The sequence below is a fragment of the Phodopus roborovskii genome, unplaced genomic scaffold (genome assembly GCF_943737965.1).
Source record: "Phodopus roborovskii unplaced genomic scaffold, PHOROB, whole genome shotgun sequence".
NCBI classification, from domain to species: domain Eukaryota; kingdom Metazoa; phylum Chordata; class Mammalia; order Rodentia; family Cricetidae; genus Phodopus; species Phodopus roborovskii.
In genome coordinates, this window is record NW_026126541.1 from 16,006,169 (window position 1) to 16,025,360 (window position 19,192).

The window sequence follows — 19,192 nt, forward strand, 5'->3', positions numbered from 1 at the left end:
TTGGGGTCATCCTTGTGGCTCTCTGGACATTTCCCTAGTGCCAGATTTCTCTTTAAACCTGTAATGGCTCTCTCTATTAAGGTATCTCTTTTTCTTGTTCTCTTTGGGGCTGGAGAGATGGCTCAGTTCTGAATTCAACTCCCAGTAACCACAAGGTGACTCACAAACACCTGTAATGAGATCTGGCGCCCTCTTCTGGCCTGCAGATATATATGCTGAGCTTCCCAAGAGGTCTTCCAACCTATTGCTCCCCTGCAGCTCACCGGGAAGATGATAAAGTAAGAAGAGGGAGGTAAGAAGGACTAGGCAATAAAAAAGACCCTTGGAACAGAAGACTGAGGATGGGAAAATAGCTGCTAAGATCATAAAAGAGAGCTTTGCTTTTTATTTAATATTTGAATATTTTACAAGAATACAGTCTTGAAATGAGACTCGTTAGAACATGGATGGTGTTTTCCAGTATTTAAGCAACATTATTAAACCTCTGTTCAGCTGACTTTGGGAATAGAAATGAAGACAACAACAGACTCAGCCACTCTTGTGGCTCCCATCTCCAGTTCTTTTAATCCTGGCCAAGAGAGCAGCCTTAGATACTCTTTTCCGGTCGTAAGCCAGGCCTAGGGCAGCCATGCAGTCGATGAAGAACGTGGTGAAGTTGATGTGCCAGCGGTACTCACTGGCGGAGTAGTCATAGGGGAAGGCGTGGTGGTAGTTGTGGAAGCCCTCGCCTGGAACAGAAGCAAGGAGAGCCGTTAGGGGCGCGGTGACTGCTGCCTCCTCCTCTTTGCGCACCTCACACCCAGTGGGTAAGAGAACACTCTGTTGTTGTTCAATGAATGGTTAACCCACCGCCTTCTACTCTGAAGCAGTGAGTTGAGAAGCCCTGGTTGTCCTTATTATTTGGAAGGATGCAGAAAGAAAATGTGTCTCCAAGGCTAACAGGGTAAGAGTTTGATTATTCTGGGAGAATATTTTACATCGGAAAATGCCGAAATGTCAGTATGCTCTGAGATGCTGTAGGCTCCTGGACTGTGTATGTTTAATCAAGAGGGGGAGAGTCCTGTGGAAGATCGGTGTTTCTGTTTCTTTCAAAGGAGAGCAGGCAGCACACCTTCCCCCATGGTGCTGGTGTTCCCTGTAAGTGTGGGTAGCTACTGCAGAAAAGGCAACAGAAGCTAAAAGTCAGGGAGCCAGTACTCAGCCAGGGTGGCGTTTCTCTCAGCCATTGCTGGTACACAGTGGCTGTCACACAGTGACACAGTGGCCCCGGTGTAGGGCTTTGGTCCTGATGAAATAGAACCCCTTTAATAAAGGTTTTTCGTATCATCTGCTATTTAATTTTTTTCTGAAATTTCTGATTTTTTTGAATAACAATCGGGTACTTTTATAGGAAATAAAACTAAATAGTTAATAAAATATTTACATAAACATATTGCAAGAAACACAAACTGTAGGAGCCAGCCTGGCAAACCAAGATTGATACAAAGACCCCACATAAAGGTGGAGGGACAGAATCGACTGTACAAAATTATACTTTGTGATATCACCACACATGCGCTGTGGCACATACTAACTTCCCCATCAGCCACACAGCCACATTCACTGTGATGGCGTGATGGCTGTTCTTGGGGTGAGGGGGGTGAGACAGAGTTTCTCTGTGTAGCCATGACTGTCCTGGAGCTCCATTGTAGACTAGGCTGGCCTCAACTTCAGAGATCCGACAAATGACGGGGCATACCAGAGAGGGATTTTTATTTATTAACTAATTGATTGATTGTTTTTTTGAGACAAAATTTCTCTGTGTAGCTTTGGAGCCTGTCCTGGAACTCACTCTGTAGACCAGGCTGACCTCAGACTCACAGAGATCCACCTGCCTCTGCCTCTGCCTCCCGAGTGCTGGGATTAAAGGCCTGCACCACCACGGCCTAGCCAGTAAGGGAATTTTTTTTTTTTTTTTTGCATAACTAAATCATTGAAGCTGGAAGATCTACTTTTAGTCCAGATCTTTGAAGTGGGAAGACACACCTCTACCTGGGTCACACCTTCCGTTGGAAGCCTAGGAAAGAACATGGAGGAAAAAAGCTTTTCTCTCTTTTCTCAACCTTGCTGCTTGCTCTCACTCTCCCTCAATAGCAAGACTGACCCTTCACATGCCCACTTGTTTGGGATTCTGGCTATAAGGAAGACGAGCTGAGATATCTGGCCTCTGGGCTGGGCAAGTACTGGATTCTTGGCCTTTTTGTTTATAGGCAGTGCCTATTACTCTAGAGAACTTGATTTTTGTAAAATCCCTGATTTGGATGAAAATATGTTATTTGCATGACACTGGGTATTTAACTGAATATTTGTACTAATATATTGAAAGAAATATGAACTGTGGCTTCAAGAGGTATAAAAATCACTTGGCAGTGGTGGCACATACCTTTAATCCCAGCACTTGGGAGGCAGAGGCAGGCAGATCTCTGAGTTCAAGGCCAACCAGTTCTACAGAGTGAGTTTTAGGACAGCAAAAAAAAAAAAAAAAAAAAAAAAAAAAAAAAGAACTAACTTCCTTTTATAACTTCTATGTACATAGACAAAAATATGTGGGAATGCAGATTAGATAACATCTACATGTAAAGTGCTAAGTTTTATAGAAAGATTTATCATGAAATACAACAACACAGGTAAATCCTTGACTATGGAGTCAGGATTTATACATTGTTACTTGGCACTGGGGGTCTGGATTTATACATTGTTACCAGCTGGGTCTGGATTTATACATTGTTACTGGCTGGGTCTGGATTTATACATTGTTACCGGCTGGGTCTGGATTTATACATTGTTACCGGCTGGGTCTGGGTTTATACATTGTTACCAGCTGGGTCTGGATGTATACATTGTTACTGGCTGGGTCTAGATTTATGTATTGTTATTTGGCACTGGCTGTGATCCCAGCTTCCTAGAGGCTGAACCAGGAGATAAAGTTCAAGTCTGACCAGGATGAATTAGAAAAATCATATTTCTGAGTGGGATGGGAGGACCCAGCTGGGCAAATAGCTCATTGGTAGAAATCAAGGTCAACCTGAGCTACAGAGTGAGCGCAAAGCCAGCCTAGACTACATAGGGAGCTCTTGACTCACAATGTAGAAAAGTACAAATAAGGCTTGGAACACAGTTCAGTGAGGGAGCATTTGCACAGGGCTGCAAGTGTAGATCCTAGTACTCAGGAGGATTGGAATAAAGGCAAAAGGGAGAGAGGGGGAGGAGAGAAAGGGAAAGGAGAGGAAAGGAAGAAGGAATTGAGATTGGAATGGGAGGAAATGGGAAAGCAGAAGATGAGGGATGGAGGAGAAATGACAATAGGGACAAGGCAAGGTGCTGGCTGTCCCTTACAACAGCCATGTCATGGAGAGGCTGAAGCTGGGAAAGTTCATTACAGTTTCATCTATAGAATATATCTCAGTCCACAGGGTTCCATTTCTATGACGGTCTAAAAGTGAATCTAAAATAAGATTTCCTTAAACAATGGTGAATGGAAGAACAGCCATGGTGGCGGCGGTGGTGTCTGCAACTTGGATGGGGGTGATGGCAGTCCGTGAAACACACTAGGGAAGTGAGCCCTCTCTGAGAACGGCACACTTTTAAGTCCAACGGACAAAGTCATGATCTTCCTTTTCTTTATATAGCATGGCTAGTCATGACACACTAGGCTCATTGTAGTCTCCATTGATGCTATTGCTATTGTTGAGTCTCCTGACCCAGGCAGGAATAGCCCAGCCCAGAGAAATGAATCAGAGATGACTAGAGAAACTGAGCTGGGATAGTTAGAGGTTTGTTTGTTCCAATCAAAGGCAGTAATTTTTTTTTAATCCTTGCCCTTTTTACATAAACATGTTCCCTGGCTCTCATGTTTTCCCCGATATCACAACCCCTAGTTTTACAGTGAGAGATGTGAGACACCCAGTGCTTGTAAAAACAGATGCCTCACATCTTCCTTACAGCTCACCAATAAGGAGATGGGATAGAACAAGAAAAAGAAAAGGAAGAGAAGAGAACTTGACTCCTCCTAGTTATGGCAGCAGTGATGGAGGGTTAGCGTAGCTATATGGGAGAGCAAACCCAGAGGCCAGGACATCTGGGAGAGCCCAGAGTGGATGGGACTAGACTGAGCTGTGAGAAGGGGGAGGGGAAGGGTCAAGGGAGAGAGGGGAACGAAAATTATTAGATTATGTAGGGAAGAGGGGCCCAGCACCCTGGGCTGGAGAGTTCAGGGTAGGGAATGGGATGTGCCGAGCAGGGGTGGGGGTGTGGGTCTGTAGCAAGCAGGGTCTGAGGGATGCAGGGACAACCTGGTGGCCATGTGATATGTTAAAGAGACACCTCAGCAATTTGTTTCAGGTTTGAAACCTAAAAGAGACCACTGAATGTGCTAATGGTATAGACTGCTGACTTACCCAGACATCCCAGGGAAACCAGGGTGTTCTCCCTGGGATCAATGTTCTTGTCATAAGGGCGATAACCATAGAGATGGGCAGCGCTGTTCACCAGCCAGGTGACATTGAGTACTGTCGCATATCGCAAGAAGGTGCTAACGCACAAGCTGTTCAGGAAAGTTTCACCCCAGCAATACCAGGGCACCAGCGTGGGCAGGATGAAACACATCAACAGGATGCCGGGCTTGTAGTACCTACGTGGAGAGATTGCACACTGAGTAAGAAGAGAGGATTGGCCTTTCTCAATGGGGGGGGGGCTGTTACCTTTCCTCTTACACCATGAGTGCAGGTGTTGGGTGGGAGCCCATCAAGAAAAAAAGGGGGTGGAAAATCTTTTCAGTACAGAGTATTATTACCATTTTCAAGATAAATCTATGTTGAGCTGAGACTGCCCTAAACTAATCCCACCAGTTGTCAATGGAACAAGGTCTCTATTGTTCTTATTTGTAGAGGGATGAGGCCAGTTACCTAACAAATCAGGGCCAAACCACATCCTGAATCTGTAGGATGTCTGGTCTGTTTTCCATCTGCCCCTGAGCCCCGCTTTGTCTCCTGTCAGGGTCTTTGATGTATCTCCACTTCCTGCTAACTTCCTTCCTCAAGGCCCTCGCTTTGCAAAAGCTCTAACAAGCATAATGGATGTCCTCCCTCGATCACCTGCAGGGTCTGTCCCTTTACAGGTCTTGCCCCAATCTCATTTCCACACAGACTGAACCACTGATTTCCTGAGAGAACTGACTGGTCTTTCTTCAGCAGTCCCGTCTTCAACTTTGCAGTCACGGGTGTGCCTGAATCCAGCTTTTCCATTCTTTCTCCTCTTCCCTAACCTGAGTCCTCTCTAGTCTAACTTGTGTCCTTTCCTCACCTCTCAGGCTCAATATCTTCTTCATCTGCCCTCCCCGACCCTCCCCTGCCCTTCCCTGCTCTCCCCTGACTTCCCCTGCCCTCCTGCCCTCCCCTGCCCTCCCCTGCCCTCCCCTAACCTCCTCTGACCTCCCCTGACCTCCTCTGAACTTCTCTGATCTGACCTGCCCTCCCCTGCCCTCCCCTGCCCTCCTCTGACTTCTCCTGACCCCCCCTGACCTCCCCTGACCCCCTCTGACCTCCCCTGACATCCCCTGAACCCCTCTGACCTCCCCTGACCTCCTTTGACTTCCCTTGACATCTCCTGACCTTCCCTGACCCCCTCTGACCTCCCCTGACCCCCTCTGACCTCCCCTGACCTCCTCTGACCTCCTCTGACCTCCCCTGACCTCCCCTTCAAAGTCCAGCTCTGACTGTGCCACTTGCTGTTGGAAAAACAAGCTCCTTATTGCCAACTGTGTCAATCCCATTTGTGTCTAAGACACTCATGACATCGGTCTGTTTGTCATCTTTTTTCCATTCATACCTTACAGGTCAAGGAAACAGACTATGTTTGTGGATCATGCATAAGGCTTTAGCTCATTTTTGTACTTTCTGTCTATACACAAATGTGCAGGGCATGGTCTTTCCATTGTTTCTGGTGCTAAATTTTCTTCAACCCTTTTTGTTCACCCTGAGCTATCTCTGGCCCTTTCTGCCTCTCACCTACAACAGTATTTTGCCTTGCTTGGTGGTAACTTGGTAAGTATATGATTCCTCCAATCTATATGCTAAAAACTCTGGAAATGTAAGGCCACAGTTGAATTGTGTCTGTGGCTATGCTAGGTCAGTGAATATTTGCTGCATTTCATTGGTTCAATGAAAAGAGTCCAGAAAGAAAGCAACAGAGCAACACCCCACAACTGTGGACATCCAAGCAATTAAAAACTTGGGTTTGAAATGATTATTTATTTATTTATTTATTTAAACAGGGTCTCACTATGTTGCTCTGGCTGTCTTGGAACTCACTTTGTAGATCATGCTGGCTTCAAACTCAGAGATCCATTTGCTTCTGTCTCCCCAGTGCTAAGACTAAAGACATGTGTGCCACCACATCTGGCCAATCAGCTTTTTTGAAAAAAGGTTTTTAAAAATTATGTGTATGTGTGTATGTCTGTGTGAGTATATGCCACATGTGCACGTGTGTCTGTGAAGGACACCCTGCCAGATTCTTTAGAGCTACAGTTGTAGGAGTAATGTGGGTTCTGGAATCTGAACTAGGGTCCCCTGGGAGAATAAGAAGTGCTCTTAACTGCTAAGTCACCTCTTCAGTCCCCAGGGTAGCTTTGTTTCTGAGACAGTCTCATTATGTAGCTCTGGGTGACTTGGAACTCACAGAGATCCTTCTGTCTCTGTCTCTCTGGTGCGGGGATCACAGGCCTGCATCACCACGCTTGGCTGAACTCATGATTTTGGTCATATGAATCTAGAAATTCATTCAGTTATTCTAAGTGCTAAGAGAAATATGTTGCTCTTGAAACCCTACCTCCCAATATCCATCTCCCCGACTCACCTCCTCTGGAACATGACCAGCTTCTCGGCTTTTAGGTCAGACATGTCCAGTTTTCCGCCCTTCTCTTTGACAGCCGGGTGTTTGCGCACAAGCAGCCAGCCCACATGAGAGAAGAAAAAGCCACGCCGCGAATTGTGAGGGTCAGCGTGTGTTTCTGTGAACTTGTGGTGGGCTCGGTGGTCTCGGGCCCATTCATACACGTCATTCTGGAGGGACAGGAAAGAGGACCCCAGGATTGAGAAGAGAAGCCCTCTGGGGGAATGCAAGAGCCTAGGTGTCAGTCCAACTCACAGAGTTTTGGACTCTGACTGCTAAGGGGGCCTGGGGGAGCACCCCCTCCAGCAACTTGCCCCCAAAGCTTATGTAGAGAAGCAAATTGAAGACCCAGAGTTGCTTCTCAGGGTTGCACGGTGGGAAACAGGAGGTGAGTTTAATGCTCAGGGAGTTTCGTTAGCAGAGGACATGGTGACTCTTCAAACAAGTAACAGGAGACAGATTTCCTCTTGAGATGTCTGATCCAGAGAAATTATCAAGCAGAAGGCCTTGGGCTCCAAGGTTCTGCTCTGTGGTAAAGGTGCAAAAACTCCATGTCAATGCCTACAAGTGGCATGTCACTCAACTCAACCGGACCAACAAGTAACCAATGAGCCTGAGCACATTTCTGAAAGGCCTCGGAGCTTTTCTGAACTTATCCATCTCTTCAAGATTGTGCCAATGTTTCTCTTCTTTCTCTTTGTCCTCCAAAGACAGAAACTGAGAGCCTTCACCATGTAAGTTATCAGGTGATTACACACATGTGATAAGAACCTCAGATATCATCAAGGCAAAATAACTAATCCATTTCCTGGTACTTTTTCCTCATCACCCAAGTCAAGTCCTACACTATAAGCAACAGCCCATGGCTAGGTGAGTCCCCCTTCCCTATTTCCTAAATCTATCCATTACAAATGTATCCATTACAAACCACCATCAGTGTTTGACCTACCCATCATGCTAGCCCTCGACAGAACAGTAAGGTAAGCTTATGAAATAGCACAGTGACTCAGTTTCCTCATCTGTTCAGTGGGTAGAATAATAAGGCCTGCCTCCTGGTGTGGTTGTGAGGACTAAAGGAGTTAACCTGTGTCAAATGCTGGCACAGTGTCCAGCACATGGGACTACAGACATGTTTGCTCTTATTTGTTGTGGGTTTAATAAGGATCAGGAGAAACAAATAGGCTGAATAGATGCTTATTTCAGGGAGAAATAACTTACAACATAGACAGATGAACACCAGCAGGTTTCTGATCCCAAAGATACCTCCGGATGCTCTTCTGTCCCCGTGCAGCAAGCAAGAGAGAACTCCCCAAGCCCCTTCCTCAGACTTAGTTCCCCCAGGTAACATCTGCCCCTGTCCTCACCCCCAATGGGCGTGGTCAGTGCCACAGGTGCGGACAAAGTGAATATATCACTACACTTATCTGAAACAAGAGAGTTCTTGAGTCTGTGACACATTCACTCCAATCCCATTATAGTAGGGTCCTAAGACAGGCAGAGCAAAGCATGAATTTTTGTTGATTGTGTATTTAGGAAACCATAATCATGTCCTGATGAGGTTGCTCTAAGGTCCTTTACACCAAAGGACCACAACAGCCATACTATGTGATAATGGTTATGTTGGAGAGCCTGTTCTACTTCCTGTTTCCCTCCCCAGTGACTCTGAGGTGTCCCGTGTAGTGGGGAGCCCAGTACCAAGCATGCACTTGAGAGGACTACCAAAGACTACCTCTCTGGGTGCTGCCATTCTCCACTCTGCCCCTGATCATCCCCTACAGCAGAGTCACAAGAATGAACAGCACCAGCTGCTCACCTGGAAAGCCATGGTGTTGGCCACGATGAGAAAGAGTCGCAGCGGCAGCCGAGCCTTGTAAGTTCGGTGACTCCACAGGCGATGAACTCCAGCTCCAATGCCTTCAATACTGATCACATAGTAGACAAATGCTGCTGGGACAACAGCTGGGGTCAGCTAACTGGTAAGTGCAACCAGGAGAAGCAAATCCAAACACTCCTGATACCACAGTATGCTTCTCTGGGTTTGAAGGAGTATGTGCATTGGTGTCTGAGACATCATAGCATTTGCCACCTCAAAAGATCATAATCACCTCAAACCACTCCATCTAGGAACAGGTATGAGTCATGAAGAACCAGACCCAGGCACAAAGTGGGCAGAAAGGCAGGATGACGCCGGAAGGAAGGTAGGTTGTCATTTTCAGACCTTCAGAACATTTTCCCAGGCACTTTGCCCTTCAGATCCTTTCTCCAAGGGATTCAAGGCCATTGATTCCTCCTCCTGATCTAAACACCCATTATCAAGAACATTTGGAAAACGGCAATTAGAGCTCTCGGTTGAAGGGGACACTCATGGGATACAGAGCCTGTTCGCCTGTTGTCTACAACATCTCAGCACTGTAGCAGGTCTCAGGACAAGCCCATCCTGCACAGAGTCACATGTACATGGAGGCTCAAGCTTTACTGACCGTTAACATTATCATAGTCACTGCCCATCCTAATGGGTTGGAGTCTAGTAATACCGTGTGTGAGGTGACATAAAGACTTAACGGTGAAACAGCTATTCCCTCAAGAGCAGAGCTGGAAGGGCTCTATACTTGGGTACTCCATGTCATCAGAGATGCCTCTTTGGGTGAGTATGTAGATGAAGTTAAAAGCTAAGTGTTTTTCCAGGGTCATGGGAGAGGTAAAAGTGGACTCATGGTTTGGAAGTAGGTTTTTTATCAAGAATCTGTTTCAGTTCTAGCTATACCATTCATCTCCTAATAACAGAGCATCCTAACTTAGAATCTACAAGATCAGGAGGTACCATATAGGCTCTCTACTGGGAGAGGACACTGTACCTGTCTGTTCCTCTGATTGTAGCACTAGGACATGGGGCTGAGGTCTTGTTAGAAGCAGTGTAAGATACCCAAGAAGACATGTGGAAACCACAGAACCTCAGATGCTACAGAACTTAGCCAAGACTGGGGACACAAAACATTGTACAAGTTGCCATGTGTCCTTCTGCATCAAGAGGTAAACATTTTCTAAGTGGCCTCTTTCCTCCTCTCTTGCCTCCTGTGTCCCATCCTATTCCTTCCACAGGATCCCCAGGACAACCACGGAGATAGCATCTATCCTCAGGAAAGTGCTGGCCATATTCTTCTGAACCAGGATGAGGCCTCGGATGATCTCCAGCCTCTGGCAGGTGCTGCTCCCTGGAGAATGACCTGGAGTGGCTGAGTCACACACCTGTATATTTGGGTGTTGTAGAAGCCTACATCACCTTCCTCTAGAGCAAACCAGCTTGATCTGGTCAGGGGTTGAGGTCAGAAGAGTTGTGTAAATACCACCCCCTTTTCCTTTTCAAGGACCTCTCCAGTGCAGCCTTTCCGGGCTCTGTTCCTGGCTCTGACAGACCAGTAACCCACAAGGCCTCAGATTTAGCCCTGATTCCCATGCCTCCCAGGTAGGGCACGTTGCTCCTGAGTCACGTGGGCCTGGAGTAAGCAGCTGAGCAAGTGACTCACACAGACAAGCTTGTTTAGAGAAAGTTGCTTCTCTGCCTTAGGTAGACCCCTCCAAGCCCCCCTGCACAGGGACCCAGAATTCATGTTAAGGGATGCCCAGTCCCACAAGGCTCTGCTCCCAGGACCTGAGAAATCTGGACAGAGGGGCCACTCACTGCCTTGGGTCAGAGATACCTCATTAAAAAGCAAAGAGAAACCAGAGGTACTGGCCCAAGACGAAGGGAGCTGCTTACCGAAGAGGCAGGTATAGATCTTGCAGGACGGAACCAGTATGACCCCATACAGGGCCCCCAAGTGCAGCAGGGCCATGAGGATGATGTTTCTCCAGACGTACTCCAGCTTGGGCGGGGGCCCCTCTTCATCCTGGTAGCTGGGGTCGTATATATCTTCTTTCATTTCGGGACGGATGTCTTCTTCCCAGTACAAGGGCACTGTCTTCTGCTTCTCCCACCTATTCTGCAGGCTTCCGGAGAGAGGTGCTGTGATGGTGGTGGTGGTTATATATGAAGAGGTCATCTACAAGGATAGGGAGTGGAGAATTAGGAGAGCAGATTCCAGTAGGCATTTCCCTTTGGCATGCATCTGGCAGAAGGGTGCATTAGAGGTGCAGCCCGTATCCCAGGGTCTGGCTTGACTAAGGGCTGTGGAAGAAGAGATCTGCAGATGGGTTGTTGTCAAACCTCCATGTGAAGGGGCAGTAGGGACAAGCCAAAGAAAGCCCTACATGTACGCATGAAGGTACCCTCAGGGCCCGGCTGGGAAATCAAGTGTCAAAATGCCATCCACATCTCTACCAATTGATGGCAGTACAACTTAGAAAAGACGATGATGGGGGCAGGGACCTCTCAGAGACTAGGTCCGTCTGGACAGAAGGCTACGTCTGAACTTTGTTGTCATTGCTTTGGTTCTTTATAAAACTGTATCTAGAAGAAATCCTGGGGGGCAGCTTTTGCTCTGCCTCCCAAGTGTGGACCCTTTGAATATGATGTTATTTAAAGATTTAATTCCTGGGCTTTATTTATGTGAAGGGCCATATGGACCATTTACATGTAGTCCGATGGCCAAAGGGGGGGGGGCACAAGTAACTCTCCAGACTATTTCCTCTCTTACCAGAGCAGTTAAATTTTTCCTCTTTAGTTTTAGACAGTTGAATTAGGGTGATATGTTGGATTTGCTAGAACATTTTCAGAAATATAGCCAAGTGGTGGTGGTACATGCCTTTAATACTAGCACTTGGGAGGTAGAGGCAGATAGAATTCTGTGAGTTTGAGGCCAGCCTTGTCTACAAAGTGGATTCCAGAACAGGTAGGGCTACACAGTAAAACCATGTCTCAAAAAACAAACAAAAATCTGAACTATGCCAGTTTCTGAAACAAATATAAACAGAATAGAAGTGGGAGCCAAGGTCAGCATGTATTAAATTAATGTCTGATAACCATGCATAAGAATCATTTTCCCACCTACAACCTCTTGGTCTTAGTTGTTTTCTGAAGGGTTGGCATGAGTGACTATTTTTGTTGCTGGCTTTGAAATAGGGTTTTGCAATGAAGTCCAGGCTAGTCTCAACCTCATCTTCTAGCTGTAGTCACCCAACTTCCCGGATCCCAGGCAGGTACCACCATGCCCAGTGTAAATTGATTTCATTCTGATAGCTTTCTCCCTGGGCTTTGAACAACTTCCTTTGAAGACATCACTGGTTAACCAGTGGTTTATTTGGCCAGTCTGTGTTTCTAGATCTGTCCTTGTTGGCTTGTTCTTACCCCACACTGGAGAGTGTCCTGGTTGAGGATTATTATTGTGATGATGATGATGTCACCTTTACACAAACTAGAGGAACCTCAACTGATAAAATGCCTCCATCAGATTGTCTGTGGGAATCTCCATAAGGCCTTTTCTTGATTAATGATTAATATGGGAGGGCTCAGCTTACTGTGGGGGTCCTGAGTTTTATAAGAAGCAGGCTGGTGGAGCATGAGGAGCAAGCCAGCAAGCAGCATTCTTCCATGGCTTCTGCTTCAGCTCCGACTTCAGGTTCCTGCCCTGACTTCTCTCAGTGATGGAAGTAAGACCTGAGAGTTGTAACCTTTTCCTCCCCAAAGCTGTTCTTTCTTTTCTTTTTTTTAAATCACAGCAATAGAAACCCTAAGAAAGGATGTGACAGATATTAAAGAGTCAGTGTCACTAAAACTCCCTTTTATGCCAACAAGTAGTTTAGGATGCTCTTAGGTCAGCCTCAGTTAGAGTCCTTTCTTGAGTTAAATTTTGTCTGTCCTGTGGGTTATATTCTATTTATATTATCTATATTATTCCATTAGAAGTAGTGCTTTTGTACAACAGCAATAGACAGGAGTTACAGAGTTACAAAGTTGGGTTCTATCTGTCTGTTTTGTTTGCTTGTTTTATTTCTGAGACAGATTCTCAGCCCAGGATAACCTTGTAACCAGGTAACCTGTGCAGCCAAAGGCAACCTTGAACTTCTCATTCCTCTTCATCTATCTGCTGAGTACTAGCGTTACAGGTACATACCAACACATCCACTTTTGGGGGTATATATAATAATGAAGTGTTTCTTTCATTTATTTTTTGAGGCAGGGTTTCTTGGTGTAACTTTGTAGATCAGGCTGACCTTGAACTCTGCCTGAATCTGCCTCCTGAGTACTGGGATTAAAGGTGAGTGCCACCACCGTCCAGCATTGAAGTGTTTCTTTAACTAAACCAAATAGATGTTCACCAGGGTTTCAAACAGCCGGACTATCCATCCACATGGCAGATCTTTTTCATCTGAATGTCTTTGAGAATAAACAGAAACTCTGGAGTTAAATGAAATCATAACTCAAATAGACCTAAAACATCTACAGGATATACCATACACACTCTTGATCTTTTGCATTAAAAGTAGTAAATTTCTTCAGTGTATGTTGTAATCTCTCCGTTTTGATCTCTAAACTTACTCATTTGGACATTCTCTAAGGGTTAATTTAGTTAAAAGTCAACTTTGTTAATTTTTTCAAAGAATCAGCTCTTATCCCATTCATTCTTTGTGTGTGTGGTTTTATTTTTTCCATTTCTATTTCCTTAATTTCAGCTCTGATTTTGATTATCTCTTCCCATCCTCATTTTTTTTTCTTTTTTTTGGACATTTGTTCTTGTTTTTCTGAGGCCTTCAGGTGTATCAATCATTAAGTTGTTAATTTTTGAGCTCTTGAATTTTTCAATCTTGGCACACATCCTATGACCTTTCCTCTAGGGTTGCTTTCATTGTGTCCCATACACATTGTTAGGTTGTGTTTTCATTTTCATTCAGTTCTGGAATTTTAAAAAATTTCCTTCTTGATTTTCATTCTCAGCCTAATTATCACTCAATAGCATGTTGCTCAGTCTCCATGAGTTTGTTTACTCACATCCAGCTTTGCCCCATTGCAGTCAGATGGAATGTAGAATATGATTTCAATTTTCCCGCATTTGGTGAGGATTCCTTTGTGTCCTAATATGTAGTTTAGGTTGGGGAAATTTCCATGGGCTGCCAAGAAGATCAAGCATGTGCACTGTATATACTGTAGATGTGTTAGGTCTATTTGAGTTGTGTTTTAATTTAACTCCAGGGTTTATTTATTTCTGTTCTTCTGGATGACCTGTATATTGGTGAGAGTGGGGCCTTGAAAAACCTACTATCGCTGTGTTGTATTTCTTTTATGACATTGAGTGCTCCTGTAATTGGTGTGTATATGTTTAGGATTGCAATAATGAGTAAGGAGTTCCCTCCTACCTCTACTGACTATTTTGTTTTGAAATGTAATTGGTCAGATATTAATAGCCATGCCTCCTTGTTTCTTAGTTCTATTGACTTGGAATACCTTTTTTCATCCTTTTACCCTAAAATGGTAACTATCGTTGATGGTGTGAGGTGTTTCTTGGAGGCAGCAAAAAGATCCTGTTCTTTTTTTTTTTTTTTTTTTTTTTTTTTTTTTTTGTTTTTTTTTTGTTTTTTTTTTAGCCCAATGTGTTAGTTAGTTCTGTGTCTTTTAGAGAGTTGAGAACCATTAATATTAAGAACTATTATTGAACAGTGTGTATTATTTCCTGTCATCTTGTTGCTTTTATAGTAATTTGCTGAAATCTTTTAAAACTTCTTTCTTTTACTCTTTGAGATTATGTCATGCCCCTTCCCCTCACCAATCCTTTGCATTCTCTTTCAAATTCTTTGCTCTCTTTCAAATTCATGGCCTCCTTTTTCATTAATGATTGTTTTTTTTACATACATAAAATTGGTGTGTTACTCCCCGGGGAAGAGTGTTTTCTTCATTCTCATCTTTCTTTAGTTTCCCGTAGTCTTTGGGTAGGATTGAGGTCTCATGGGATTTTCCCTGCCCATGTTAATTCTGCATGTGGTTGTCCTTGTTCAGCTCATGTTTAAGTAGTCACATTGGTGAGATTTATGGCGTTTTTGTAACTGTGAAGTTGGGAGGATGTGAGGTACAGTCCCAGATCATGAAGGTGTCTCCTTTCATATTTCCATCTTGGGAGCAAGAGCAGAAGGCTTCTGAGAACTTAAAGCTCCTTCACATAACCCACATACAGGCATAAGCACACACATAAAAAATAAATCTTTTTTCTTTTAAGTTTCTATGGTGGCTTGAAGGAAAATGGTCCCCCATGGGAGTAGCACTATTAGGAGGTGTGGTTTTGTTGGAGTAGGTGTGGACTTGTTGGAGGAAGTGTGCCACTGTGCAGGTGGGCTTTGAGGGCTCTTGTGCTTAAGCTATGCATAGTGTGTCTCAGTGTACTCCTTGTTGCCTGCAGATTAATATATAGAATTCTCAGATCCTTCTCCAGCACCATGCCTGCCTGCAGGCTGCCACGTCCCACCATGACATTAATGGACTAAACCTCTGAAACTATAAGCAAGCCCCAATTAAATGTTTTCATGTATAAGTGTTGCATGGTCATGGTGTCTCTTCATAGAAACCCTAACTGAGACAATTCCTTACAAGTTTTTTAAGGACTGTTGTTTCTGACCATCTGGGTGGTTAACAACCTTGCTGAGACACTGAAGCCAATGAGGATAGAGAAGGTAAAAGGATAGCCAATGTTTTGGCCCTGTCCCAGGTCATCCAGTTCCCAGGGGGCAATAAGACACTGTAGTGGGATATTCACTTTGTCTGCTTCTGTGGCACTGACCACATCCATTGGGGGGTGGAGCCAGGGGCGGAAGTGACCTGTGGAACTAGGTCTGAGGAGGAGCCTGGGAACGCTGTCTGGCTGACTGGGCGCGGAGAGGAGAGCATCCGGTGGAACTTGCTGGTGTTCATCTGTCTAGATTGTAAGTTATTTCTCCCTGAATAAACATCTGTTCAGCCTATTTGTTTATCCTGATCCTTATTAAACCACGATAAGACACCCCTCAAAGGATCCGATACTTCAAGTAAGTCACCCATCTTCTTGATCAGACACTGTAGAGACCCCAGAAGTTGAAGTCTAGTCAGTGTACATTATGCAGAGGAGGGATTGTTGCACAGAGAAATGCTCTCAGAACTCCCAAGGCAAGCCACACAGACAGAAGACCTTGATGCATCCCAACAGATGACTCAATGGACAGAGAAAAGCTGAAGGAGCCATGAGGCCCCTTCCAAGTCCCTCGGGAGTCTCAACTTGCCTTAATAATGTAAAGAGGGAGGGTTGCTGTGGCCGGGGCACTTTTTTGTTTGTTTGTTTTGGCTTTTTAGAAACAGGGTTTTTCTGTGTTGCCCTGGCTATTGTGGAACTAGTTGTATAGATCTGGCTGGCCTTGAACTGACAGAGATCCGCCTGCCTCTGCCTCCTGAGTACTAGGATTAAAGGTGTGTGCCACCACTGCCCAGCGTGGGTGGGGTGCTCTTAAGGCCATAGCCCTTGACAGTTAATGGTTATTGGGCAGCATTTTCTTCACTGGTGTAGGTCAGTGGTACTGTAAGTAATCCCTTACTCATGTCTGTATAAGCAGCCCTAATTAAACTCAGCAAGACATGGTCACACACATATCTACAAAGACACGAAATTAGAAGGGGGATTGGCTAGGAAGAATAAGGTAACAGACTGGGGGTAGCAAAGAGAGGGTATTGAGGGGTAAGTGTTATCAACATACATTATACATGGCATAATGAAGTACATTATATAAATTAACATATGTTAAAAAAAAAAAAAGGAGACAGACACACAGATCTACCAGTCTCTGCCTCCTGAGTGTTGAGATTAAAAACATATGCTGCCACATCTGGGCTAAAATACATTTTTGAAGAAGAGACAAGGGACTGATTCATTTTCTACATGTTCCCCCATTAGCTCCGAAGTATGCTAGGTGGGATGTCCTAGTCACACCGTTGTGTATATCTGAAGGATGCTCATGATTTCCTAACAATATCTTCTCATGCCTGAAGCCTGAGGGGAACTTCAACCCCTAAGCAGTAAACTGCTGCATTACTGGCCTTCAGCCCTTGCCAGTCACTCTGTAACTCGCCAATGACTTCTTTTCTTTTAAATGCATAATGGAGACCTTCGTGCTCTATGGGAAGCTGTTACTATTTTACATTAACTGGTCCCTAACCTCTTTAATTTGCTATCTCCAGTTTCTGCTCATGCCCAGTATTTACAGTCCCAGATCCCAAAGGTGTCTCCTTTCATATTTCCATCTTGGGAGCAAGAGTGGAAGGCTTCTGAGAACTTAAAATTGTCTTGCTCAAGGCTCCAGCTTTAGGGTTGCCACACCACCTCTACACAGGCCTTGCACACTGTTTGTGGCTGAGGGCCAAGAAGATATACTAGGACAGCAGCTGGCTCTCTTTTCTTAGTAGAAGACACCCTTTTGGTGAACAGCTTTGGAGCCGGGTCTCTGGCTTCCCACACTGGAAAGGGCTACATCTCCACTTATAATCCTAATAGTGATTTATCTCTCTTTTTAAAAAGCAATATAAAACCAGGAACAAGACAAGGCTGCCCACTCTCTCCATATCTCTTCAATAATGTACTCGAAGTTCTAGCTAAAACAATAAGACAACAAAAGGAGATCAAAGGGATACAAATTGGAAAGGAAGAAGTCAAACTGTCACTACTTGCAGATGATATGATAGTTTACATAAGTGACCTGGAAAAAACTCTACCTGGGAGCTCCTACAGCTGATAAACACATTCAGCAAATTAGCAGGATACAAGATTAACTCGAAAAACAAAAAATCAGTAGCTCTACTATATACAGATGATAAAGGGGCTGAGAAAGAAATCAGAGAAGCATCACCCTTTACAATAGCCACAAACAACGTAGTGTCTTGGGGTAACACTAACCAAACAAATGAAAGACCTATATAGTAAGAACTTTGTGTCTTTAAAAAAAGAAACTAAAGAAGATACCAGAAAATGGAAAGATCTCCCATGCTCTTGGATAGGTAGCATAAACATAGTAAAAATGGCAATCTTTCCAAAAGCAATCTACAGATTCAATACAATCCCCATCAAAATCCCAGAACAACTCTTCACTAAAGGATAATACTCAACTTTATATGGAAAAAGAAAAGACCCAGGATAGCCAAAACAAGCCTGTACAATAAAGGAACTTCAGGAGGCAGCGTCATCCCCAACTTCAAGCTCTACTATAGAGCTATAGTCCTGAAAACCCCTGGTATTGGCACAAAAATAGATCAATGGAATCAAATAGAAAATCCTGATATTAATCCACATACCTACAAACACCTGATTTTTGACAAAACAGCTAAAATTGTACAATGGAAGGAGGAAAGCATCTCCAACAAATGGTGCTGGCACAACTGGATGATGGTGTATAGAAGACTGCAGATAGACCCATGTCTATCACCATGTACAAAACTTAAGTCCAAATGGATCAAAGACCTCAACATAAATCCAACCACACTGACCCTCTTAGAAGAGAAAGTGGGAGGTACCCTTGAACAAATTGGTACAGGAGACAGCTTCCTGAACATAACTCCAGTAGCACAGACACTGAGATCAACAATTAATAAATGGGACCTCCTCAAACCGAGAAGCTTCTGTAAGGCAAAGACACAATTAACAAGACCAAATGGCAGCCCACAGACTGGGAAAACATCTTCACCAACCCTACATCTGACAGAGGACTGATATCCAAAATATACAAAGAACTCAAGAAACTAGTAACCAAAACATCAAATAACCCCATTAAAAAGTGGGGTACAGAGCTGAAGAGAGAATTCTCAATGGAGGAATCCAAAATGGCTGAAAGACACTTAAGAAAGTGTTCAACATCCTTAACCATCAGAGAAATGCAAATCAAAACAACTCTGAGATACAATCTTACTCCTGTCAGAATGGCTAAAATCAGAAACACCCATGACAGTTTATGCTGGAGAGGATATGGAGAGAGGGGAACACTCCTCCACTGCTGGTGGAAGTGCAAACTTATACAGACATTTTGGAGATCAGGAAAACAGGAATCAGTCAACCACAGGACCCAGCAATCCCACTCTTAGGCATATACCCAAATGATCCACATCCATGCAACAAAGACATCTGTTTTAACTGTGTTCAGAGCAGCATTATTTGTAATAGCAAGAATGTGGAAGCAACCTAGATGCCCATCAACTGAAGAATGGATAAAGAAGATGTGGCACATTTACACAATGGAATACTACTCAGCGGGAAAAAACAATGGAATCTTGAAATTCTCAGGCAAATGGATGGAACTTGAAGAAACCATCCTGAATGAGGTAACCCAGTCA

The 19,192-nt window shown here is 44.4% G+C and overlaps 1 protein-coding gene across 1 annotated transcript; it reads right to left on the bottom strand.

Moving 5' to 3' along the window:
* Nucleotides 1-523: 523 nt before the first annotated feature.
* Nucleotides 524-10,982, bottom strand: LOC127233255 (acyl-CoA desaturase 3). The gene is made up of 5 exons (XM_051199655.1): nt 10,685-10,982; nt 8,741-8,871; nt 6,892-7,097; nt 4,437-4,669; nt 524-728 (listed from the first exon to the last, which is right to left on the bottom strand). Exons 1-5 carry the CDS (start codon nt 10,965-10,967, stop codon nt 529-531), a joined length of 1,053 nt encoding a protein of 350 aa, XP_051055612.1. The 5' UTR covers nt 10,968-10,982; the 3' UTR covers nt 524-528.
* Between the last annotated feature and the right edge of the window lie 8,210 nt (nt 10,983-19,192).

Bases quoted from the DNA above. Each gene is read 5' to 3' on its own strand.
- LOC127233255 (XM_051199655.1), bottom strand. From the start codon at position 10,967: ATGACCTCTTCATATATAACCACCACCACCATCACAGCACCTCTCTCC. The intron at 4,670-6,891 runs GTGAGTCGGGGA...CTCTCCACGTAG, and splicing joins CTGGTCATGTTCCAGAGGAG to GTACTACAAGCCCGGCATCC. The intron at 729-4,436 runs GTAAGTCAGCAG...CTTCTGTTCCAG, and splicing joins GGTTTCCCTGGGATGTCTGG to GCGAGGGCTTCCACAACTAC.